Source organism: Entelurus aequoreus, linkage group LG18 (genome assembly GCF_033978785.1).
Source record: "Entelurus aequoreus isolate RoL-2023_Sb linkage group LG18, RoL_Eaeq_v1.1, whole genome shotgun sequence".
Classification (NCBI taxonomy): Eukaryota; Metazoa; Chordata; class Actinopteri; order Syngnathiformes; family Syngnathidae; genus Entelurus; species Entelurus aequoreus.
In genome coordinates this window covers 20,431,616-20,459,319 of record NC_084748.1, presented here as the reverse complement: position 1 = coordinate 20,459,319, position 27,704 = coordinate 20,431,616, and the positions used below count along the sequence as shown (strand labels likewise).

General features: G+C 46.2%; 1 protein-coding gene across 2 annotated transcripts in view; it reads left to right on the top strand.

Annotated features, from left to right (window-relative positions):
* LOC133633929 (multidrug and toxin extrusion protein 1-like) overlaps positions 1-27,704 on the top strand; it is a 147,371-nt gene that overhangs the window by 92,682 nt on the left and 26,985 nt on the right. For both annotated transcript variants that reach the window (XM_062026747.1, XM_062026748.1), the window contains exons 3-8: positions 921-989; positions 1,187-1,335; positions 17,376-17,418; positions 17,515-17,559; positions 17,654-17,751; positions 26,975-27,072. In XM_062026747.1, the coding sequence (XP_061882731.1) occupies positions 921-989; positions 1,187-1,335; positions 17,376-17,418; positions 17,515-17,559; positions 17,654-17,751; positions 26,975-27,072 (502 nt within the window). The remainder of the gene's footprint in view (positions 1-920; positions 990-1,186; positions 1,336-17,375; positions 17,419-17,514; positions 17,560-17,653; positions 17,752-26,974; positions 27,073-27,704) is intronic.

The following is a 27,704-nucleotide window of genomic DNA, read 5'->3' as shown; positions in this document are numbered from 1 at the left end:
GTCAAACAAATACAAATAGACAGACATTGAAAGAGTAAAATAAACCAAATTTGGGGGGTAATAATACATGAGAGAATTAACTAGAAATCTCATGAAAATATACAACATAAAGGGGCAAGAAACATGTCAAAAATGAATGAAGCAAAATATGTCTGGACAAAAAATCACTCCATATTCTCTACTGCTTGCCAATGTTACCATATTTGAGGCGAAATAACTACAAAAGTACACTTATTTACTTATCAAGTTACAAAAAAGAAAGATCAGTTAGAATAATGCATAATGTGATACATACAGTGATTACAAATACATTGAAGGCAGCCACCACAGTTGACATACCTCACAAAAAAGTCAACATTTCTCCGTGATTGTTGGTCCAAAGCTAATAACAATTTTGGGCAAAATGAAAATAGGTTATTTTAATCATCGGGTGTGTCAGAGTGCCTACTGATCACTTAAAACTGCAGGAATGTAGCAGGCGGGTATGTTAAATACGGCTGCAAAATTCTACTTTCACGAAAAAAAAACATGTTTTATTATAGGTTTATAAGCTGGAATATGTTTAAAACTATATATAGATGTATTATTTTGCTTTATTTCGTCAGAAAAACTAACGTCAAAACTAAAGCAATTGTATGCTGTAGTTTTGGCCAAACTCTTTATACACGACTCTGAACAATGGGCCCTATGGTTAAGAAACACTGGTTTAAACTGCTGTACCGAAGTTGGTTCCAGAATGTTGGTCTAAACATAACAGCCCCATTTACTATTATACTATGTTAAATGACTATAGTGAAGGTAGTTATTCAAAAAAATAGAGTGCACAATGTTTTATTTATATTTATATTTTCATTAACAATGGCTCTTTAATTGCAGGTGGTTAATGTGCATTTTCATTAACAATGGCTCTTTAATTGCAGGTGGTTAATGTCACAGGCATTTCCATTGGCACTGGTTTGTCCATGACTTGCGATACCCTCATATCTCAGGTACTTTCATCAGCAAAAGCAACTGTTTCATTTATTTTTTTCTTATTGAAATACTTTGCCAGGGCTCTCAGGTTGTCATGGGGTCCACGTACTCACATTTCTACAATGAATGTTTGTATCAAGTTAGTTTTCTTTGCTTTATCAAAACAGTAATTATTGGCATGCTTTCCGAACTCCGCTTATCTGCCTCTTTGTAGACATATGGGAGCGGTAACCTGAAGCGCGTGGGAGTGATTCTCCAGAGGGGAATTCTAATTCTGCTGCTGGCTTGCTTCCCATGCTGGGCTGTCCTCATACAAACTGAACCTCTTCTACTGGCTGTCAAACAGAGCCACAATGTTGCCAGGTAAGTCACTATTTAATTAGCAGAATAACTTTAGCCCTTTAGTCAATCTCTTCAGGATTTTTCTGGCTTTTTGTATGATTGTCGCAGCCTAAAATGGCTGAATTTGCAGAAGGTTTTTCAGAAAGCTGTGGCTAAAGTTGCAATGCTTCGATAGCTTTTTTTTCTCAATAACATTGAATCCACTTGTGGCTACTTAACTAATTAACATTATGAATTGCTATCATTGTTTCAAGTGTTCTGTAACTGAAACCTCAAAAAGCACAGGATTTCAACATTGGAAAATAAATACTGTATTGATGTTGTATTCATTTTGTACCACACAGCACAGTAGTAACCTTGAGCTACGAACTTGGTTCTTGAATGTTATGATCCGCTGCCTGGATCATGTTCTGTTTGGTTTTTGGACTCCCTCAGTTCCCCTTGTGCACACTTGAGTTTGTTTTCAGTTACCATGGGTGCTTATTGTTTCCACCTGTCTCTGATTTGTGTTCGGGACGCTCACCTGTTTCCCGAGCACTAATCAGAAGCACTATTTATTCCTGCCTTTGCCGGTCAGCCGATCTGGCTTCCTAATTTGCTACCCGCAACAGTTGACGACTTTTGATTCCTGTCTGTGTATGCTAGCTCCCGCGCTAGCCTCCTTAGCTTTCCCTCCCGTGCTATGAGCACACCTTTATTTTTTCCCCGTATGATTTATCCTAATAAATAATTTCCTACCTGCACGCCGTGTCCGGAGTCCATCTGCATCTTGGGAGAATGACCCCCGCATCACCATGCGACCCGGTCGTCACAGTAGGTAGCCTGCAGCATACAGTTCCCCCGCAACGGACGTCGAGGAGATGGACGAAGAAGGTATGTGGATGGTATTGAAGGCGATGGAGGCGGAGACTCTCCACTATATCCCCATGGAGCGCCAGTAGTTAATGTGGGGTCCTAACGGCTCATTGGTCCCTATCAACACCGTATGGCAGGGGGACATTGCCGCACCACCGCAGAACCGGATGCGTCAGCGAAGACGGAAGCCATGCAAAAGGGTTTCGCTTCGCTGTCAGGACGCGAAGCAAGCTGCAGGCAGCCAAGTCTTCCCTTCAGAAGTTTGGTGGTCCAGTTCACCACTTCACCAAACATTTCTCCGGTTGGGCTGTCAATCACCTGGACTGCGGCAATAATGATGTAATTCCGTTGGCGCCCCCTGATGACGTCACGCCGCCCACTTCTGATGACGTCAGAGACCAAGATTTGTTTTTTCTACCTTCTGCTTCCCTCTGTCAGCCGCCTCCTAAGGACTTTAATTCCATAATAAAACATTACAAGAATTTTTTTTTACAGACCTGCCAGGTCTGTCCTTGTCCTCCAGGACTCAAGCTCTGCCCCCCAGTGGCTATTGCTCCGCCCACTGCACAGACTTTTTCCCCTGTGCTCCCACCCAGTCTCAAGTGAGGGATGTGAATAGACATTTTGGACAATCAAAAGGGGAGGAGTCTACCCCCCTCCTGACCTCCTCCCACCCATCTCCAAAGACTGTTCCAGACTGCACAGAACGCGTCTGGGATCCGCTTCTTGAGGGGGGGCTAGTGCTGGGAGCTGTGCTAGTGGGGTGGCACAGCTGCGCCCTGCCAGGCAGCAACCTGCGTCCCAGCCACCACCACCAGTCCTTCGGCATGCCCGCAACCCCCAGCTAGGCCACCTCCACCAAAGTCATGACCAGTACCGGCTCCACGACTGGTTCCAGCACCAGTTGCTGCAGCTCGGCTAGCACCAGTTCCTGTTGCTTCACCTTGGCTAGCTTCTGTTCCTGTTGCTTCACCTCGGCTAGCTCCTGTTCCTATTGCTTCACCTTGGCTAGCTCCTGTTCCTGTTGCGGCACCTCGGCTAGCTCCTGTTGCTGCACCTCGGCTAGCTCATGTTCCTGTTGCTGCACCTCGGCAAGCTCCTGTTTTTGTCCTCGGCAAGCTCCTGTTCTTGCTCCGAGGCAAGCTCCTGTTCTTTCCCAGAGGTTAAGCTACAGTTCCTGCACTGAGGCAAGCTCCAGTTCCTGTTCCTGCACCGAGGCAAGCTCCAGTTCCTGTCCCTGCACCGAGGCAAGCTCCAGTTCCTGTCCCTGCATTGAGGCAAGCTCCAGTTCCTGTTCCTGCACCGAGGCAAGCTCCAGTTCCTGTTCCTGCACTGAGGGAGGCTCCAGTTCCTGTCACTGCACCGAGGCAAGCTCCAGTTCCTGTCCCTGCACCGAGGCAAGCTCCAGTTCCTGCGCCGAGGCAAGCTCCAGTTCCTGCGCCTGCTCCATGGCTGCTTCCGGTTCCTGCTCCAAGGCTGCTTCCGGTTCCTGCTCCAAGGCTGCTTCCTTCGCCTCCCGCTCAAGCTCCTGAGGTGCCTCCATCTTCATCGTCTTCAGCGGGCCCTCCCACGGCGCCGCCAACTTCCTCGTCTCCGGCGGGCCTTCCCACGGCGCCGCCACCTTCCTCGTCTCCGGTGGGCATTCCCACGGCGTCGCCACCTTCCTCGTCTCCGGCGGGCCTTCCCACGGCGCCGCCACCTTCCTCGTCTCCGGCATCTTTGTCTCCGCGACCTCGAGCTGGCCGGCTGCGCAAGCAGCCATCAGGCGCCTGCATGCGGCTCTCTCAGGGGTCATTCAATGGACGCCAGTGGCACAAAAAGCAGCGACGCCCAGGACAAAGTCACAAAACTCTCCGGCTGCTGAACTTCTGGTGCCACTCACGCTAACCTTCTCAATGGCAACAAATGTGGCCGTTCCGTGGTCGCCCGCCACGCCTGTGGCGTTCCGTTCGCCAAAAGCGTAAAAGAGAAGTAGATAAACAACCCAATAATAACCTCAAATCACTCACTTTCAACTCTCAAAAAGCAATGCAATAAATCAAGAAATAAGACAACCAACCTGACTAAATCCTTAAAAAAAATTACATTAACGACAAAATAGAGGAAAACACAAATAAGCCACGTGAGCTCTGGAAAATCCTCAACAACCAGCTTCCCGGTTGCAGCCAAAAACTTAAAACCAGACTCACCAACATCAGCATCAAGGAGGGTGACTCCCTCATTACAGACAAAATGGAGGTAGCAAGCAGACTTAACACCTTTTTCACCAGCATAGCCGCAATTCTTGTCAACAAGATGTCCCACCACTCTGGTCGCTTTGGTGTAGAACACATTAAAGCCTTCTATAGAAAGCTAGGAGTATCCAACAACGATTTCAAATTAGAAATGGTCTCAGCTGATGAGGTGCTTAAATAATTGAGCGCGCTCCACCCAAACAAGGCCACCTTGACAATATCCCCTCCAGATTCCTCAGGGACTCTGCCTCCACCATTGCCCCAATCACACATCGCACATAATAAACCTCTCAATTTCACAAGGCCAAGTACCAAAAGATTTTAAGATAGCAAGAGTAACTCCCGTCTTTAAAAAAGGAAGCAAATTGGAACCTGGCAACTACCGACCTGTTTCCATTCTCAGTTCCATTTCGAAAGTAATGGAAAAAATAGTTTATGAACAGATTGATAGTTACCTTGCCACCAATAAACTCATGTACAAATTCCAATCCGGCTTCAGAACTAACCACTCCACTGACACATGCCTTCTCTATCTGACCGACCACATAAACATGAGGTGGACGCGGGCAAATACTGCGGCATGGTCATGCTGGACCTTCAGAAGGCCTTTGACACCGTTAACCACGCTATACTGTTGGATAAGCTCAGAGCAATCGGATTTGACAAAACCTCATCAAGCTGGATGCAATCTTACTTGGAGGGGAGGGAACAGGTGGTAGAGGTGAACGGCATCGTGTGTCGTCCCCCCCTCTCAGTAAGCTGTGGAGTCCCCCGAGGCAGTATATTAGGGCCTTTACTGTTCCTAATATACATAAACAAATTTGAGTTGTTCTTTTTTGCGGATGACTCTGCCCTGCTGGTATCAGACAAGGACAAGTCACAGGTGGAGAAAATCCGCAGTGCTGAACTCTGTAGAACTTGCACCTGGCTCGCTGACAACAAGCTATCCATACACTTGGGTAAAACGGAATCCATCCTGTTTGGGTCCCACATCAACCTTAAGAAAGTCAATGACTCTACTATAAAAGTGGGTGACATTGTTATCACCAGGAAAGATGAGGTCACCTACCTAGGTTCCATTCTAGAGGCTAATCTTTCCTGTGATAAAATGGCAACCAAGGTAATCAAAAAGGTCAACCAACGAACGAGATTTCTCTATAGAATCTCCTCTCTGGTCAACAAAAGCACCATGAGGATTCTAGCGGGAACTCTCGTTCAACCCTTTTTCGATTACGCATGCACCTCCTGGTACCCTAGCACCTCCAAAACCCTCAAATCTAAACTCCAAACATCCCAGAACAAGATAGTCAGATTACTTCTAGACCTCCACCCCAGATCACACGTCACTCCTACCCACTTTTTCAAAGTGGGCTGGCTCAGGGTGGAGGACAGAGTAAAACAACTTGCACTGAGCCTAGTCTATAAAATCTGCTACACCTCCCTGATACCGAAGTACATGTCAAACTACTTCCTTAACGTAAATGACCGCAATAACCATAACACCAGGGGGAGCTCCACTTCCCACGTTAAACCCAGATTCCGATCTAACAAAGGTCTTAACTCATTCTCTTTCTATGCCACATCAATGTGGAATGCACTCCCAACAGGTGTAAAAGAAAGGGCATCTCTATCCTCCTTCAAAACCGCAATAAAAGTACACCTCCAGGCAACTTCAACCCTAAACTAACACCCTCCCCGGATTGTTAATAATCAAATGTAAATAATCAAATGTTTATACTTTTTCTTATGCTTTCTGATCTCTCTCTCTCTCTCTCTCTCTCTCTCTCTCTCTCTCTCTCGCTCTCTCTCTCTCTCTCTCTCTCTCTCTCTCTGTCTCTCTGTCTCTCTCTCTATGTCCACTACTTGCTGTACATATCCTACCAAGTCAGACCTACACTGTTTCAATGTCCATTTCTCTGTACTCAATTGTTGATGACTGAAGTGATGATAACAACCAAACCTAACCCCCCCCCCTCTCTATAAATATAAATAATTCAATGTATATACCCTGATGATTATCTACTGTAATGACTGTATTATGATGATAGTATATATATCTGTATCATGAATCAACTTAACCGACTTAAACAAGTTAAAAAACGTATTCGGGTGTTACCATATAGTGGTCAATTGTACGGAATATGTACTTCACTGTGCAATCTACTATAAAAGTTTCAATCAATCAAAGAGCTGACGCTGAACTGAAATGCTAATGGGAAGTAGGAGGAATGTAGAAATGGTTCAAATTTAGAAATTGTTTAAATGCTGAAATGGTTTGAAGGTTGAAATGGTTTGAATGTTGAAAAGCTGACACTAAACTGAAATACTAGTACAATGTAGAAATGGTTTGAAAGTTGAAATATATTAAAGGTAAAATGGTTTGAGAGGTGAAGTGCAGAAGTTTACCGGCACTCATTGAGGACGGACGCTCCCTTTCCCTCTCCCTTATCTCTCCTGCTTGCGTCTTTGTCTTGTCTTGTCTTAACTTTCTTGTTGCCTCTTTTTGCACTGCTCTCCAAATCTAAACAATGGAACTAATTAACTTGCCTCTCAACGAAATTGACAAGATCTTGGGTTTGGGGGAACCTGCCTGTCTAGACGGAGCGGTAGTTGCTGGTCACACAACGAACTCTTGGGGGAAGATGGAGCGCCGCGTGGCTGGCGACCCTTTCAGTCGAGGACGTTGAAGATATCTACCTATTCGGAATCATGACAGCAGGACATCTGCTGATTGGAGTAAGAGTTGCTCTGGTTTGTCGACAAATTGGAAGTTGCTGGTAGCCTTCAAAGCAGCCACAAATGATTGGAGGATGCGTGCAGAACTGTAGACACTCGGATCGTCTGCCCTGTAGGATGAACTTGAGGACCAGTATTAGACAATTAAGAGTTAAAAACAAATGTTATTTTCGCTCACAAACAAATCATTCTACAAACCCCGTTTCCGTATGAGTTGGGAAATTGTGTTAGATGTAAATATAAACGGAATACAATGATTTGCAAATCATTTTCAACCATATTCAGTTGAATATGCTACAAAGACAACATATTTGATGTTCAAACTGATAAACTTTTTTTTTTTTTGCAAATAATCATTAACTTTAGAATTTGATGCCAGCAACACGTGACAAAGAAGTTGGGAAAGGTGGCAATAAATACTGATAACGTTGTGGAATGCTCATCAAACACTTATTTGGAACATCCCACAGGTGTGCAGGCTAATTGGGAACAGGTGGGTGCCATGATTGGGTATAAAAACAGCTTCCCAAAAAATGCTCAGTCTTTCACAAGAAAGGATGGGGCGAAGTACACCCCTTTGTCCACAACTGCGTGAGCAAATAGTCAAACAGTTTAAGAACAACGTTTCTCAAAGTGCAATTGCAAGAAATTTAGGGATTTCAACATCTACGGTCCATAATATCATCAAAAGGTTCAGAGAATCTGGAGAAATCACTCCACGTAAGCGGCATGGCCGGGAACCAACATTCAATGACCGTGACCTTCGATCCCTCAAACGGCACTGTATGAAAAACCGACATCATTCTCTAAAGGATATCACCACATGAGCTCAGGAACACTTCAGAAAACCACTGTCACTAAATACAGTTTGTCGCTACAACTGTAAGTGCAAGTTAAAGCTCTACTATGCAAAGCGAAAGCCATTTATCAACAACATCCAGAAACGCCACCGGCTTCTCTGGGCCCAAGATCATCTAAGATGGACTGATGCAAAGTGGGAAAGTGTTCTGTGGTCTTGACGAGTCCACATTTCAAATTGTTTTTGGAAATATTCAACATTGTGTCATCCGGACCAAAGGGGAAGCGAACCATCCAGACTGTTATCGACGCAAAGTTCATAAGCCATCATCTGTGATGGTATGGAGGTGCATTAGTGCCCAAGGCATGGGTAACTTACACATCTGTGAAGGCACCATTAATGCTGAAAGGTACATGCAGGTTTTGGAACAACATATGCTGCCATCTAAGCACCGTCTTTTTCATGGACGCCCCTGCTTATTTCAGCAAGACAATGCCAAGCCACATTCAGCACGTGTTACAACGCGTGGCTTCGTAAAAAAAAAAAGTGCAGGTACTTTCCTGGCCCTCCTGCAGTCCAGACCTGTCTCCCATCGAAAATGTGTGGCGCATTATGAAGCGTAAAATACGACAGCGGAGACCCCGGACTGTTGAACGACTGAAGCTCTACATAAAACAAGAATGGGAAATAATTCCACTTTCAAAGCTTCAACAATTAGTTTCCTCAGTTCCCAATCGTTTATTGAGTGTTTTTAAAAGAAAAGGTGTTGTAACACAGTGGTGAATATGCCCTTTCCCAACTACTTTGGCACATGTTGCAGCCATGAAATTCTAAGTTAATTATTATTTGCAAAAAAAAAATAAAGTTTATGAGTTTGAACATCAAATATCTTGTCTTTGTAGTGCATTCAATTGAATATGGGTTGAGAAGGATTTGCAAATCATTGTATTCCGTTTATATTTACATCTAACACAATTTCCCAACTCATATGGAAACTGGGTTTGTAATTTGGATTGTTTCCGTGGCTTTGAGACTCTACCGAAGGACAGTGCGGTGAAGACACAACAAACTCCCTCATGTCTCTCATGGACGCACAGCTGTTGTTGTTGACTTTGGACTGACTGGCGGTTGCTAAAGCACCAAGGTCGCGGGACGACACGCTGCAGGCTTACACACAGATGCATCCTCGGAAAATGCATGCCACACACACATACGCCTTCGACGCTTGAATCCCTTAGGTGTGATGGACGGCTGAGTAGCGCTTAGATATCAGCAGCCTGCCTCCGTAGCCCCCATTCTCTCCCCTCTGTTGGGAGTTTTGTGAATTATTTGTAACTTGTTTGTGTGCTATGGCTATTGAGGGTTTTTTTCTGGCCTCAGTCTGGACCCCCTCCTCGGGAGTCTAGCCTTAAACTGAATATTTTGTTTTACTCATTCCCCCTCTGGTGTTTACCTGTTCCCCACATTTTTAAGGGACGCCGGATGTTGGCTGACCCGTCTGCGATCCTGCTCTGTCTCCCTGTCAGGGAACAGGGAAACAGCAAGCATACTTGTAACATGGCGCCCAGTAACAAAATCCATGATTATTGGGTTTACAATGTACAATATTAGCTAAAATGCTAGAAGAAATGTTAGCTTGCTAACATTAACATGATAAAAGGTGAAGAACGAACATACTTCTAAGATGGGGGCAAGTAAAAAAATGCATGTTTGTTAGGCTAAAAATAACAAACTAGGTAAAAATGCTAGCATAAAACATTAACATGCTAACATTAGCATGGTAACAGTGAAAATCATACTTTTAAGATGGCACCAAGTAACAGAATCCATGATAATTATGTTTCAAATGTACAACATTTGCTAAAATGCTAGCATAAAATGTTAGCGTGCTAAAATTAAAATGCTAAAATTAGCATGCTAAAAGGTGAAAGGTGAGCATTTATTTAAGATGGCGCCAAGTAACTAAAGACTAGTGTATTAAAAAGTATAACATTATCTTAAATGCTAGCATAAACGATTAGCATGCTAACAGTACTATGATAACAGGGGGATAGCTAGCATTTGTCTAAGATGTCACCAAGTAACAACATCCATGATTATTAGATTTAAATTCTAAAAAAAAAAATGCAAAAATGTTAGCATACTAATATTAGCACATTGATATTATCATGCTAACAGGTGAAAGCCTAGCATACTTTTAAGATGGCACCAAGTAACGGAATCCATGATTATTTGGTTTAAAATGTACATCATTAGATAACCTTGTGGTTTGAGTGTCCGGTCAGGTTCCGCCCTGAGACTGGAAGGTCGTGAGTTCAAACACCAGCCGAGTCATACCAAAGACTATAAAAATGGGACCCATTGCCTCCCTGCTTGGCACTCAGCATCAAGTGTTGGAATTGGGGGTTAAATCACCAAATGATTCCCGAGCGTGGCCACCGCTGCTGCTCACTGGTCCCCTCACCTCCCAGGGGGTGAACATGGGGATGGGTCAAATACAGAGGATAATTTCACCACACCTAGTGTGTGTGTGACTATCGTTGGGACTTTAACTTTAACTTTAACTTAAAATGCTAGCATAAAACATTAAGAATTTTAACATTAACATTCTAACAGGGGAACAGCTTGCATACTTTCAAGATGGCGCCATGTAATGAAATTCATGAGCTGAACATGTTGGTGTTAGAAATAATCAAACCGGTTGAGAAATGTGGGAATTGAGGTACTTGGGAAATGTCCTACTCATTTCGGTGGGAATTTCCTGGTAATTTGGGAATTTCAGAAATAGCGGGAATTTTTTGAAAGCGATAAATAGCATGAATGTCCTAAATGAGCTGAATTGGTCAGTGTTGAAATGGTTTGAATCAGTGAAGAAATGTGTTAGTAGTGACAATGTATAATTGAATAATAGTTTTACAGAATTTCAGGAATTTGTGAATTTACAGGAAAACCGGAATTTGTTTTGGAACTTGGGAATGTATTAGTTGGAATGTCCAGGATGAGTGGAATGTGTTGATGTTGGAATGGTTTAAATAGGTTGAAAAATGTTGGAATTGTGCATCTTGGAAAAGTGTCCTATTCATTTCAATGGGAACTTCCTGGAAATTTCAGGAAATGTTGGATTTTTTTAAATAATTAAGAGCATGATTGTCCTGAATGAGCTGAATTGGTTGGTGTTGGAATTGTTTAAATCGGTCAAGAAATGTTGAAGTAATAACAGTTTTTTAATTGAGAAATGGTATTACAGAATTTCTAAAACCATTCTAAATCCTTAATTATATCCTGATTTAGCCATTCCTTTACCGCTTTTGACGTGTGTTTGGGGTCATTGTCCTGTTGGAACACCCAACTGCGCCCAAGACCCAACCTCCGGGCTGATGATTTTAGGTTCTCCTGAAGAATTTGGAGGTAATCGTCCTTTTTCATTGTCCCATTTACTCTCTGTAAAGCACCAGTTCCATTGGCAGCAAAACAGGCCCAGAGCATAATACCACCACCACAATGCTTGACGGTAGGCCTGGTGTTCCTGGGATTAAAGGCCTCACATTTTCTCCTCCAAACATATTGCTGGGTATTGTGGCCAAACAGCTCAATTTTTGTTTCATCTGACCACAGAACTTTCCTCCAGAAGGTCTTATCTTTGTCCATGTGATGTCAGATGAAACAAAAATTGAGCTGTTTGGCCACAATACCCAGCAATAGGCTAGAATTGTGGTTTTAGAATGGCCTTCCCAAAGTCCTGACTTAAACGTGTGGACAATGCTGAAGATACAAGTCCATGTCAGAAAACCAACGAATTTAGCTGAACTGCACACATTTTGGCAAGCGGAGTGGTCAAAAATTCTACCAGAAGCTTGCCAGAAGCTTGTGGATGGCTACCAAAAGCACATTTTTGCAGTGAAACTTGCCAAGGGACATGTCACCAAATATTAACATTGCTGTATGTATACTTTTGACCCAGCAGATTTGGTCACATTTTCAGTAGACCCATAATAAATTCATAAAAGAACCAAACTTCAAGTATGTGCTTCAATCACTCTATCACAAAAAAATAAGAGTTGTAGAAATGATTGGAAACTCAAGACAGCCATGACATTATGTTCTTTACAAGTGTATGTAAACTATTGACCACAATATTAGAGCTATATATATACTGCATACATATACATACATTTGCAAACGCATATGCATGCATACATATATGAATCATATTAATCCATACACATATATGGATACATATACACATATATATGCATACATACATATACAAATATACATATATGCATACGTATATACAAATATAAATATGTGCATGCATATATGCATGCATCTGTATGCATACATATATACATACACAGTGCAGGCCAAAAGTTTGGACACACCTTCTCATTCAGTGTTTTCTTTATTTTCATGACTATTTACATTGTAGATTGTCACTGAAGACATCAAAACTATGAATGAACAGGTGGAGTAAACTATGAATGAACAGGTGGAGTTATGTACTTAACAAAAAAAGGAGAAATAACTGAAAACATGTTTTATATTCTAGTTTCTTCAAAATAGCCACCCTTTGCTCTGATTACTGCTTTGCACACTCTTGGCATTCTCTCGATGAGCTTTGAGAGGTAGTCACCTGAACTAGTTTTCACTTCAAAGGTGTCATAGTTTTGATGCCTTCAGTGACAATCTACAACGTAAATAGCCATGAAAATAAAGAAAACGCATTGAAATGAGAAGATGTGTCCAAACTGTTGGCCTGTACTGTACACAAATATAAATACACATTGTGGAGGGGGCGTGGTCGGCGCGTCTCCTGCGGGAAGGGCGTGTGCAGGAGCCGGCTACGAAGCAGCTGACAGGTGAGTGGATTTCTCAGCTGAAGCGGGTTATCTAATCACCTGTCTCCTTTATTAGCAGCCTCCGAGGCCATGAGAGGGAAGGCACACAGGCATACACGCAGAGGAGGAGATGAGGGGCGAGAGAGCGCTGACAAACTTGAAAGAAAGACTCAATAGAAGACGTTGTTGCATCCTGAACTGGAGGTTCTATCCCTATGTGACCAAACCACAGAGAACCCACACAAAGACTTCCACAACTGGCGCCCAACTGATCTGTGGTTGGAAGATGTCGGCACCGGACCCCCGGACAGCCCTGGGACAAGTACCGGCGGACGTGGCAGCGGCAAGCCAACATCAGCTGGAGATGGTCCGCCAGCAAGTCGTGCAGCAGAGTAAAATCTTGCAGGCGCTGGCGGGCCGGGTGGGAGCGGCACCACCACCAGGACCAACAGCCTCCATGCAGCGAATGGTGGAGGCCGAAGACCCCCAGGCGTTCATTGACATTTTCGAGGCCACGGCGGCGGTATGCGGGTGGCCTGAAGAGAAATGTGGGGTACGCTTGCTGCCGGTGCTGGCAGGAGAGGCGCAGCGGGTAGCGCTTAGCCTACCGGCGGCCTCCCGGGTGCACTTCCCGGACCTGAGAAGGACGGTACTAAACCGGACCGGCTGTACAGCGGAGGACCACCGACGCTGGTTCCAGGCGCTATGGATGGGGCCATGAGACTGCCCATTTGTGCTCAGGCAGCAGCTCTGAGATGCAGCGACCCGATGGCTGAATCCGAGGGAGAGCGGCAACCCGGTGGTCGAGCTAGTCCTAGTGGAGCAGTTTTTGGAAGCCATCCCAGCGCGAACATCGGCGAGGGTCCGGTACCACCGCCCACGTGACCTGACAGCGGCAGTGAACCTGGCCGAGGACCATCTGGCGTTGCACCGGGAGGCGCAGCGAGAGGAAGGGACCCGAGGGCGGCCGAGCGCCCCGTCGTAGCCCCGGCAGACCGCACGATCAGCAGGAGGAGGCAGCGCCACCGGCTCCTCAACACCGCCCGGCGGACTTGCCCTCTGCCCTCGCCCAGGTCCCGACGCATCCCGTGACAGCGCTGCGCAGGCCGCGCAACCAGCGGCAGAAGGTTCCACCAACAGGGGGGGCCCGGGGCTCAAATTTTTCCTCTGCTCTTCCTGTCTTCCAGGGTCCAGCCGCTGCTGAGAGGGGCTGCCCCCGCAGACGGCACCTCGAGCACCAGGGCAAGTGTGCTGGAGGTGCGGACAGCCCGGTCACGTGCGGCGGGAGTGCCCACTGATGGGGGTGGGACAGGTGATGCGGGTTGTCGGCCCTCCAGCGCCTTCCCCCGATCCGGTAGAGACGTACTGCGTCCCGGAAAAGGCACAAGGGAGTACATACCGGGAAATGGTGGATTCGGGCTGTGGGCAGTCCATGATCCACCAAAACCTGGTTCGACCCGGGGCTTTGAGGCAGGCAGCACGGGTGAAAATCAAATGTGTTCATGGGGGTGTGCACGAGTACCCTGTGGTGCCAGTGAAAATGTTACATAATGGGCAAAAGTATAGTGTCAAGGTTGCTTTAAGTGCGCACCTTACGCACCCCATAATTTTGGGTACAAATTGGCCGGGTTTTAACCATCTAGTGATACAATGTGTAGGGGTGCGTTCATGGCCCGTAGGAAAGAGGAATATCCGTGCAGTTCTCAGTGGCGACGCGGGTTCGACCCGGCCCTCCACTGGCACCCTACGAAGGATTTCTCCCTCGAGCAGTCCCGGGATGACACTCTGCGTGCGGCCTGGGACCAGGTGGCTTCCATCGACGGTCAGCTGGTGCGCCCGGGAACAGCGTGGGTATTTCCTCATTTTTCAATCATTAGGGATAGATTATACCGAGTGAGCCGTGACAGTCAGACAGGAGAAGAAATCACCCAGTAGTTGGTGCCGAAACGCCGCCGGGAAATTATTTTCCAGGTGGCGCATTTCAACCCCATGGCAGGCCACATGGGGTATGATAAGACACTCAATCGAGTAATGGTCCAATTCTATTAGCCGGGCATCCGGGCAAAGGTGCGCCGCTGGTGTGCTGCCTGCCCGGACTCCCAGCTGGTCAATCCAGCGGCCACCCTAAGGCGCCCTTGCGCCCATTACCACTGATGGAGGTCCCCTTCGAAAGAATTGGTATGGACCTCATCGGACCATTCCACCCGAGCACACGGGGGTATCGTTTTGTGCTAGTCCTGGTGGATTACGCAACGCGTTATCCCGAAGCAGTGCCGTTGCGCTCCATCTCTGCAAAGAGTGTAGCCCAAGCACTGTTTCAGGTCATCTCCAGAGTCGGAATCCCGAAAGAGATCCTGACTGACCAGGGCACGTCCTTTATGTCACGCACGATAAAGGAACTATAGGAATTATTGGGAATTAAAGCGATCCGCACCAGCCTATACCACCCACAAACTGACGGGCTGGTGGAGCGGCTAAATAAGACGCTGAAAACCATGATCCGTAAGTTTACGCACGAAGACAAACCAAATTGGGATAAATGGTTAGAGGCCCTACTGTTTGCAATGCGGGAGGTACCCCAGTCTTCCACAGGATTTTCTCCTTTTGAATTATTATACGGCAGGAAGCCGTGCTGGGTTTTGGACGTAATTAAAGTTGGGAGTAGGGTCCAAGCTCATGCAAAAAACGAAATTCAATACATCATGGACCTGCGAGCAAAACTCCACACAGTAGGGCACTTGTCACGTGAGAATTTGCTCCGGGCCCAGGAACGTCAACAGCGCTTGTATAACAGGGGGACTCAGCTAAGAACATTTTCACCGGGAAAAAAAGTGTTTTTATTATTTCCAACGTCCAGCTCGAAATTACTCGCCAGGTGGCAAGGACCCTTTGTGGTCACACAGCAAGTGGGTGATGTGGATTATGAGGTCCGGCGTTCGGACCGGGGAGGAAACACTCAAATTTACCATATTAACCTCCTGAAGGCATGGAAGGAGGCGGAGCCTGTTTCCATGGTGCCGGTGGTCGAGGAGGAGGAGTTCGGGCCATAGATCCCGCGCTCTGCCCTGCCCTGCCCTCCCCCCTCCTCTGTGATAATCAGCTCACGTTAGCGCAGAAAGCGGATGTTGCCAAGCTGCAGCACCGCTTTTCTGATGTGTTCTCCCCGCGGCCCGGCCGCAAGAACCTCCTCCCAACATCGCATTGAGACCAGCCCGGGTGTTACAGTGCGGTCTCGGCCCTACAGGCTCCCCGAACACAAACACAAAGTGGTTCGGGAGGGATTAAAATCCATGCTGGAGTTGGGGGTAATAGAAGAATCCCACAGTGCGTGGTGCAGCCCCATAGTTCTGGTAGGGAAGAAGGACGGTTCTGTGTGGTTCTGTGTGGATTACCGCAAGGTAAATGAAGTCTCACGTTTTGACGCTTACCCAATGCCCCTGGTCGACGAGCTCCTGGATCGGCTGGGCACTGCTCGGTTTTTTTCCACACTGGATTTGACCAAGGGCTACTGGCAGATTCCCTTGTCGCCAGAGTCCAAGGAAAAAATGGCGCTTCCGTTCGGCTTGTTCTGTGCGCCCGCTACGTTCCAGCGCCTCATGGACCGGGTGCTGCACCCCCACGCGACATACGCGGCCCCTTATATGGATGACGTCATCAGACCGGGGACGCAGATGGCCGTGGCCGACTTCCTCTTCCGCACTTCTACGGGGGGGGGGGGCGGCCGGACGGCTTCCTGGCCTGAGTCCGGCGGTGGAGGCATGTGGAGGGGGCGTGGTCGGCGCGTCTCCTGCGGGAAGGGCGTGTGCAGGAGCCGGCTACGAAGCAGCTGACAGGTGAGGGGATTTCCCATCTGAAGTGGGTTATCTAACCACCTGTCTCCTTTATTTGCAGCGTCTGAGGCCATGAGAGGGAAGGCAGACACGCAGACGAGAGGAGATGAGGGGCGAGAGAGCGCTGAAAAACTTGAAAGAAAGACTCAATAAAAGACGTTGTTGCATCCTGAACTAGAGTTTCCATTTCTATGTGACCAAACCACAGAGAACCCACACAAAGACTTACACACACATATATACACACACATACACATGTATATCTTCATATATACATACATACATACATATACATACATACATTCACATATGCATTTCTCCTCCAATAACACCTGGGATTTTAACTTTGCTCGCAACGCCTGCAGACGAAGTCTCTAGGTCTATAGACACAACACCACTACACCCTGGTCAATGTGCGTATGCACACATCCACCCACCCCCATCCCACGCCTCTGTGGCGATGGACGGCTGAGCAGCGCTTTAGATAGCAGCAGCCCGCCACTGTAGCCCCGGCCCCTTCTGTTGCAAGTTTTGTGGATTATATGTAATAATCATTCAAGAACGGCATTGACATCAACTGTCCTAGAACGTTTATTACTTCTAAACAAAATAGTGGTAAGATTATCTGCGACACTGTGAAATAAGCTGTTAAAATAATGGCATTAAATCATGAGCTTGGCTGTCGCAGATTATTTAATGTCACATCTATGGAATACAAATTTACAGTAGGTAGGCTGTGCATTCACATTGATGTTTATGTGTTGTATAGACTGTCACAACTTTACGTGAAGATCACCATGCCTGCTTTGCCGGTAAGTTCAAATTCTACTCAGTGTGCATTAAGTTTCCAGCAGAACAGACATGAAATATTTGCTTTCTTAGTGTGAGATTATGCTTTTGCGCTGCAGGCGGCATTTATGTACCAGCTACAAGGGAGATATCTTCAAAATCAGGTTACGCCTAACATTGATCTGAAACGTTCAACATTAATAAGAGTATCACAAAAGAGAACCATAAATAACTGGGATTTTTTTGTTTCTTTTTTAGGGAATAATTTGGCCTCAGGTCATAACGGGTGTAATTGGAAACATCCTAAATGCAGTCATCAACTACATCTTCCTCTATCCACTCAATTTGGGAGTTGCGTAAGTTTTGATACTGAAATTACAGAATTGGAATCAGTGTTTCCCACAGGACTGCAATCTAATTGTGGCTGTGGTTGGTTGCAGTTGGAGGTATAGGGGGCTGATCGAATTTGTGTAACAGGCGCCAGCCAGTGTGGCTGGGCCATGATTAAGTTGGTAAACCTCATTCCCTTACAACCTTAAGAGCACTGTTTTTAGCTCTGTAGATAGCACGCTCATCTCTCATGCCGTAAAATTACCGCCACATTTTGTTCTCCATAACTTCATATTGCATCCAACCTGACGCACTGCATTGTCTTCCATTTACGCACATCACCATCTTTCAGTGCAGAGTGTGATTCTATGAGCCTACCCACGTTACGCAAAAAACATTTTACGTATAAATCATATAGCCTAATACCATGTCAATACACAAAGTAAAAAATCATTACATGTAATGCATTATATGGTGACAAGCAAATACCACCCAATATGTGCCTGATGCACATACATTACCAGAAACCGCAATTAGCTGTGCTAATGTTGGAACTCATTTCTTCAGCATATCTGCATATTGAGAACAAAATAGGCACTAACACTACCCATATCCACATATTTTTACAGGTTTTATCTGTCGAAAATATATTTTGCCCTGTCAGTTGGATGACACATCGACATACAAGCTAACGGGCATATATTTCCCCCGTTAGCCTGTGTGTGAATGGGTGAATGTGGAAATACTGTCAAAGCGCTTTGAGTACCTCGAAGGTAGAAAAGCGCTATACAAGTATAACCCATTTATCATTTATTTATGTCGATGTGTCATTGACCGGGCTAGCACGCTAAGCATCCGTTGCACAAACATACTAGCTTTGTTGGACAAGATCAAAGACTGTATTGGACAATATAGTTTACATAAGAAATGTCCATTTCCATTTATTACAAGTAATAAGAAAATGTAAATGCCTTACTTACCTATCAGGAGGAAATTGGTAAGTTTGGCGTCAGATGAAAAAATCTTCTCCGCCTTCAATCATCTCCATCTTTCAAAGGCATCCCGATACAAATCCTTGTTTTGTTCCTGGCTTTGTCATGAATGAGTTGAGAATCGTAACAACGCCTTTAAGATTTACTATGGTCTTACATGTTTAGTAACTTTACCAGTGGCAGTAGCTAGACAGAGATGGTGCTCCGTAACTGTAAATCTAATTTTGAAATGAGCGTATCCCGGCTGAACTACCGTTATCAGTTATAAAGGTATTCGAAAATAACATGATTTATTTATGCTTTTTGACATATCCATCCATCCATTTTCTACCGCTTGTCCCTTTTTGGGGTCGCGGGGGTTGCTGGAGCCTATCTCAGCTGCATTCGGGCGCAAGGCGGGGCACACCCTGGACAAGTCGCCACCTCATCGCAGGCTTTTTGACATATCAAGGGCATTTAATGATGACTTGACATGAAATTATTACATATTGCACCTTTAACTAAACTGGCCATTTGATGGGCTCTGCTCTCGAGAGATCTGATTACTCACTAAATATAATAATGTCGCTACGCTGGTAACACCAAGCCTTTTGCTCTGTCTTCTTATTCACTGGCAATGTGTTCACCAGTGAGGGCAAATAGGTAGACCCAAATTTAAACTATGACTGGCCGCCACAAATAAACAGGAACAATTTGTCTTGAAAAATGTAATGTGTCCACAAAAATGGAAAAGGTAGCCAATTAGTCAAGCAATGTGTTGCTTTTACAGTGACGATAAACCTGCAATTAATTTCATAATTTATTCATAATAGAGCTGGGCAATAAAACAATACCGATATATATATATTGCAAACTAGCTTTTCCTCGACAGTAATAACATACATATTCTAACAGACATAAGACAATAAGCAACTTAAGCACAAAGATAAAATGTAGCCAGAAAAAAGGTCTCACTCGGTCTTGAGACTTGGCCGAGTGAACTGCCTGATGTTTATGTCTTTAATAGAACGCGTTATATTCAACGGTGTAAAATGTTCATAATAAACTTAGACGTGTTAGAAGGGTGTTAAATGTTGTCTTGTTTTTAAGGTAGAATAGATGATGCTCCTTTTTGTTTTTTTAGCATAAAGTGCATAATTTTATTACAAAAGCTATGGACATAATGGCATCACTTACGGATGTGTTTGGTTCACCATACAGGCTATAGTGCTTTATTAATGGGGGGTCAAATGTGAACAAATGAAATAAATACATATTTGAATTATTACTTAAATGTTAATTAATTAATTGTATTATTTATTTTATCCTACCTCCAAAGACACGCATCTGGGGATAGGTTGATTGGCAACACTAAATTGGCCCAAGTGTGTGAATGTGAATGTTGTCTGTCTATCTGTGTTGGCCCTGTGATGAGGTGGTGACTTGTCCAGGGTGTACCCTGCCTTCCGCCCGAATGCAGCAGGGATAGGCTCCAGCCACCCAAGCGGTAGAAAGTGGATGGATATGGATAATTAATTATAATTGTAATCAAAAATGTAAATAACTGTGTAATGAATTAATTGAACATAAAAATATCGTATTTTTTCCAATATTGAAATAATCATGAAATTAATTATTGATTTCATGATTTACATAATTGTTTCATGATTTGATGTGTCAACACCTCATGAAATTGTTTTCTCTAAGCCGTCAAAGTGTGATTGGTTACCCACCAATTCTACTTGTCTGATTCAGATCCACTTTAATGAATTCCTCTACTTTAACTGCTACATTCGCGAGGTCAGCAGGTATTGCTTCCACATACTCCACAAGCACCAACTCCCCCAAAAAGTATGAGTATATCCCCCTTAGCTGCCATGTTTCGAAAAATGTCCAAAGTTCCAAGCTTCTGATCAAAGCAATCATTGGATTAGATTTAATTAGCCCAGCCCACTGACTTTGACAGATACATTCATAAAGCACTGACACGCATGTTAGTAAATCACAATATAATGACATCAATAATTAAATATTGAAAACTTTATCTAAATATTAAAATAATTAATTGAATAATTGTTATAATTAAAATTACTTTTAAATCAAATAAATTAATGTCACATGTGTTTATTTAATCCCAATTGTTATTAATTAATGGCACTGTAGAGGCCGTTCCCTACCCGTTCCCCTGATATCAAGTCAGGAGTCAGTTGTGCCGTTTCACCAAGCCTTTAATCACCATTCAATGTATATTTTTTGCTCCTGCAGTGCGCTAATCACAACCTTCCCCCACATACCTCCACCGCCAGACTTAGGCCTGGACATCGTCCGGCCGCACCAACTCCCCCTCCACCCCCGCCTGCGAGCGGGAGAGGAAGTCTGCCACGGCCATCTGCGTCCCCGGCCTATGGATCACTCTGAAATTGTAGGGTTGTAAAGCGAGATACCACCGGGTGATCCGCGCGTTGGCATCCTTCATGCGGTGGAGCCACTGGAGGGGCTTGTGGTCGGAGCAGAGGCTGAACGGGCGTCCCAGCAGATAGTATCGGAGGGCACCGACCGCCCACCGGATGGCGAGGCACTCCCTTTCCACTGTGCTATATCTGGCCTCCCTTTCCGATAACTTTCTGCTGATGTACAGGACTGGGTGGTCGGTGCCCCCCCGCTGCTGGGATAAAACGGCTCCCAGTCCTCTGCCCGACGCGTCCGCCTGCAAACAAAATGGGATAGAAAAATCAGGCATGCGCAGTACCGGCTCCTCGCAAAGTGCTTTCCTCACCTTCTCGAATGCCTGCTGGCACTGCCCCGTCCACTGGAACAGATCTGGAGCACCTTTTCGGGTGAGGTCAGTTAGTGGGCTGGTCAGGTCCGCAAACCGGGGGATGAACCTCCGGTAGTAGCCCACCAACCCTAAAAACTGCCTCACCTCCTTTTTTGTCTTCGGGGTCGGGCAGGCCGCAACTGCTGCGGTTTTATCTACCTGAGGCCGCACCTGACCTTCCCCCAAGTGGTACCCCAGATACTGTACCTCCCTCCGGCCAACCGCACACTTCGCCGGGTTGGCGGTGAGCCCCGCCCGCCTCAGGGACTAGAGCACCGCCCCCACCCTCTGCACATGCTCCGCCGAGCTGTTCCCCTGGATGATGACATCATCCAGATAGGCGGAAGCATATGCAGCGTGGGGTCGCAGCACCCGGTCCACGAGTGTCTGAAATGTGGCGGGTGCACCGAACAAGCCGAACGGAAGGGTCACGAATTGGTATAAACCTTCCGGAGTGGAGAATGCCATTTTTTCCTTAGACTCTGGAGACAAGGGAATCTGCCAGTAGCCCTTAGTCAAATCCAGTGTCGTAAAAAACCGAGCAGTGCCCAACCGGTCCAGGAGCTCGTCGACCCGGGGCATTGGATAGCCGTCAAAACGTGACACATCATTTACCTTGCGGTAGTCCACACAGAACCGCACAGATCCGTCTTTCTTCCCCACAAGAACTATGGGGCTGCACCACACACTGTGTGACTCTTCTATCACTCCCAATTCCAGCATGGCTTTTAATTCTTCCCAAACTACTTTGCGCTTGTGTTCGGGCAGCCTATAGGGCCGAGAACTCACCGTCACGCCTGGGCTGGTCTCTATGTGATGCTGGGTGAGAGTCGTGCGGCCTGGCAGGGGGGAGAACACGTCAGCAAAATGCTGCTGCAATTTGGCCACGTCTGCTTTCTGTGACGGCGTCAGATGATTATCACAGCGGAGAGGAAAGGGCCGGGGGGAGGGGGGAACCTCAGGCCCCAGCTCCTCGCCCTCCGCTATCGCCGTCACCATGGAGACAAGCTCCGCTTCCCTCCACCCTTTTAGTAGGTTGAGGTGGTATATTTGTGTTGCCCCACCCCGGTCAGACCGCCTGACCTCGTAATCCACGTCACCTACTCGTCGTGTGACCACAAAGGGTCCCTGCCACTTGGCGAGTAATTTGGAGCTGGATGTTGGGAGTAATACAAGTACTTTCTCTCCCGGTGCAAATTGTCTGAGTTTCGTCCCCTTGTTATACAGGCGCTGCTGACGTTCTTGGGCTTGGAGCAAATTCTCACGTGACAAGTGCCCCAAAGTGTGGAGTTTTGCTCTCAAGTCCATGACGTACTGAATTTAATTTTCACTGGGGCTTGGACTTTCCTCCCGGCTTTCTTTAACTAGGTCCAGTACCCCGCGCGGCTTCCCGCCGAACAACAGTTCAAATGGAGAAAATCCTGTTGAGGCCTGAGGAACCTCCCGCACTGCAAATAACAGGGGATCCAACCATTTATGCCAATTTGGTTTGTCCTCGTGTACGAACTTCCGGATCATGGATTTCAAGGTTCTATTCATCCGCTCCACCAGCCCATCCGTCTGCGGGTGGTAAACGCTGGTCTGAATAGATTTGAGCCCGTACAGCTCCTTTAATGTGTATGACATAAAGGACGTGCCCTGGTCAGTTAGAATCTCTTTCGGGATTCCAACTCGGGAGATAACTTGAAACAGTGCCTGCGCGACACTCTTTGCAGAGATGGAGCGCAGCGGTTCTGCTTCGGGATAGTGTGTTGCATAATCCACCAGGACTAGTGCAAAGCGATATCCCTTGGTGCTCGGGTGAAATGGTCCGACGAGGTCCATGCCAATTCGCTCAAACGGGACCTCTATGAGTGGTAATGGCCGCAAAGGTGCTCTAGGGGTGGCCGCGGGGTTGACAAGTTGACAGTCCGGGCAGGCCGCGCACCAGTGGCGCACGTCTGCCCGAATGCCTAGCCAATAGAACCGGACCATTATCCGATTGAGTATTTTATCATACCCCATGTGACCGGCCATCGGGTTAAAATGCGCCGCCTGGAAAATCATTTCCCAACGGCTTTTTGGCACCAACAATTGGGTGATTTCCTCCCCTGTCTGAGTGTCACGACTCACTCTGTATAATCTGTCCCTAATCAATGCAAAGTGAGGGAAATCCCGCGCTATCCCCGGGTGAACCCGCTGCCCATCAATTGAAATCACTTGGTCCCAAGTTGCGCGCAGAGTGTCATCTCGAGACTGCTCAAGTGGAAAATCATCCATGGGGCGCCATTGGGGAACCGGGGTAACCTCCTGCGAAGCCCCCGCCGGCTCCCCTTCCCCCTCCCCCCCGGCAGTGTCGGATAATCTCGCGTCGCCGATGAGAACAGCGCGGACATTCCCTTTTCCTACCAGTCGTGAACGCACCCCTGCGCACTGCTTTATTAACCCGTTAAATCCCACCCAATTTGTTACCAAGATTAAGGGGTGCCAGGCGCGAATTTACAGCCACCTTAACACTATGTTTTTCCCCTTTAAAAAAAATTTCCACCGGCACGATAGGGTACTCGTGAATATCCCCATGCACACATTTAACCCGCACCCGTGTAGCCTTTCTCAACGCCCCGGGTCGAACCAGGTTTTGGTAAATCATGGACTACTCTCAGCCCGAAACTACCATCGCCCGGTGTATACTCCCTTGTATCCTTACCGGTACATAGTATGTCTCCCCTGGCCCGGGGGAGGGTGCTGGAGGGTCGCCAACCCGGATCACCTGCCCCACTTCCATCGCTGGACACTCCCGCTGCAGGTGTCCTAGCCGCCCACACCTCCAGCACACCTGCCCCCGGCATTCGAGGCGCCGTTTGCGGGGGAAACGCAGTGTCCTCAGCGGCCTGGCCCAAGCAGACTTGGGTTGTGTCGTGGCCGTGACCACGGCTGGGCTCCTTCGGCTGGCAGCGCCCGCATCCTGCGCGGCGCCGGGACTGGCCGCTCCGCTCCTCCTGCAGCCTTCTCCTCCTTCCCCTTCTCCCGGTGTACGGCCAGGTGGTCCTCCGCCAAGGCTACTGCCGCTGCTACGCTTTGTGGCCGGTGGTAGCGGACCCACGCTGATGTGCGCGCCGGGATTGCCTCCAGGAATTGTTCCAGGATGATCTGCTCGATCACCTCCTCTATTCCTCCGGGTTGTAGCCATCTGGTCGCCGCGTCTCTCAGCCGTTGGCCCAGGCCGAAAGGCTGCTCTTCCTGTCCGAGTCTCATGGTCCGGAACCGGCGTCTGTGGCCCTCCTGTCCGGTCCAACACCGCCATCCTCATGTCCCGGTAGCTCACGCGGGACGCTGGTGGCAGGTTGAGCGCCGCTCGCTGCGCCTCTCCCACCAGTAACGGTAGCAGCCGCACCGCCCACTCTTCCTCCGGCCATGCGCATGCCTTCGCTGTCGCCTCAAACATGTCCATGAAACTTTGAGCGTCTTCTGTCTCTGCCATCCTGTGTATCCCCACCGTCGTCAATGTCGGCCTCGCTGCGGGGGTTGTCCCCGCTCCGGACCTTTCCATGAGCGCTCGTAGGATCTGGCTCTGCTGTGCAATTTGGGCCTGCATCGCCTCATTCTGCCGGTGGTTCGCCGTCGACACCTCCGCCAAGAGCTGTCCCAGCGCCTCTATGGGGCTTGGTGACGACATCGCAGCCTTTTTTTTTTCTTCTTCTTTTACGTTGGGCGCCAGATGTAGAGGTCGTTCTCTACCCGTTCCCATATCAAGTCAGGAGTCAGTTGTACCGTTACACCAAGCCTTTAATCACCATTCAATGTATATTTTTCAGTACAATCATTTCAGATATGTCTCTCTCCTCCCTCCTCCGCTGGCCGCTCACTGTTAAAGACAACAGATGATCAGATTAACACGTACCACCTGCGAAATCTAATCACCTGCCAGCTGCGTCTCGCCGTCCCGCACACCCCTAGTCGATGGCGTTTCGCCCTCAACACCATCGACTGAGGCGGTGACCTTTTGCTCCTGCAGTGCGCTAATAACAACCTCCCCCCACAGGCACATTTAATTGATTATTTAAATATATATTTGCTTAATGTTGTCCCATATGACCCTCCATACGTTGTAGGTTCATCCTAAAATTACAACTTAAAGCCACATATCCCTAACTTTTTTTTAAAGTAATGTATACCTGTGCATCAATATAGTGATGTACAAGGATGTGTACGTTATATTAAAATCAGACCATGCTTAACTGAACTTGTTTTAAAAAGGCGCACACTAGACAAAATGAAACCAACACTAAAGTAAGTCAATAAATCCATATTATGTCGTTATATAAGGCTAAAAACATGAGATAATGTTGTATGTTGTGCAATGCAAATTACTGTTCGCACTATTTTGTGCATGAACATTAATGTTAAAGTTAAAGTCCCATGGATGTACATACACTGGGTGTGGTGAAATGTGTCCTCTTCATTTGACCCAGCCCCATGTTCACCCCCTGGGAGGTGAGGGGAGCAGTGAGCATGTGCCACGCTCAGGAATCATTTGGTGATTTAACTCCCAATTCCAATGGGCAAATGGGCAACGGGTCCCATTTTTATAGTCTTTGGTATGAATCGGCCAGGTTTTGAACTCATGACCTTCCAGTCTCAGGGCGGACACTCTAACCACAAGGCAACTGAGCTGGTGGCCTTGTGACCGTCTTAATTAACACTCTGATTCTCCAGCCGTGTGCATGTAACTTACACAACAATAACATTAATTGTAATAACAACATACATATTAAACATATAGATTTGTAAGAAAATCTGCAATTGTAAAATAATATTAGCAGTGTGTGTAAATATTAAATACACATTTGAATAAAAAAAAACCTTGCGATGTCTTCACATGTCACTTATTAGCGATGTAACATTCATGCATGACAAAATAGTGATTTCATTGATATCGTTATACATATCCATATCTACTGATATGAAAATAAATATTGCAATGATGTGTTCTCTTTTGCACAGCTCCAATTACATTATAGTGTTGAAATAAAATTTGCATAGCTACGCTGCTTTTTTTCTGTGACCACTTAGTAGAGATTGCATGACGTTACTTCTAATTGTTCAGTTGTTCAAAAGGTGCTCAGTGGTCTTGTGGTTAGAGTGTCCGCCCTGAGATCGGTAGATCGTGAGTTCATACCAAAGACTATAAAAATGGGACCCTTTACCTCCCTGCTTGGAACTCAGCATCAAGAGTTGGAATTAGGGGTTAAATCACCAAAATGATTCCCAAACGCAGCCACCGATGCTGCTCACTGCTCCCCTCACCTCCCAGGGGGTGGAATTAGAAGATGGGTCAAATGCAGAGGGTAATTTCACCACTATCAATGGTACTTTACTATTTAAAATGGTTGTAGTTTAACGGCACATGTCAGACTTAGAGTATGTTATCTCATACAAAAGCCTTTTAGAGTTTTTACCTATGTTTCTTTTTTTTTTAAGTGGATCCGCAGCAGCCAACGCGATCTCACAGTACATGTTGGCCGTGGTCTTATTTGTTTACATTTGCTGGAGAGGTTTGCACAAAGCGACATGGGAAGGTCAGTTACCCTTTTACTCACTCTGAACTTGTAAAGATAATTATCAGAAAAAATATATAAATACTTTGTGAGGCCTAAATAATAATTATTATTGTATGCTACGGTATTTTAGTTTCTGACATGCTTATTAAGTTATGTCAAGGAAAATCACATGATTACATATACACAATTCAACTTACCTGAAAAGAAGGGAAAGGAAGCAAAGCTTATGGATGAGTGAAAACTATAATAACGCAAATAAATTCATCAATAAGTTGGGAATTACAATCTACAAAACCCAAAACCAGTGAAGTTGGCACATTGTGTAAATCGTTAAAAAAAAAAACTGAATACAATGATTTGCAAATACTTTTCAACTTATATTCAATTAAATACACTGCAAAGAACATATTTAAGGTTTGAACTGAGAAACGTAATTGTTTTTTTGCAAATAATCATTAACTTAGAGTTTAATATGCTGCAAGCTGGCATGGGCATTTTAACACTCAGTTAATGTTTTGGAACTGAGAAGACCAATTTGTAAAGCTTTTCAGGTGGAATTATTATTATTATGTACAGCTTAAGTTGTTCAACAGTCCGGGGTCTCCGTTGTCGTATTTTACGCTCCATAATGCGCCACGCATTTTCAATGT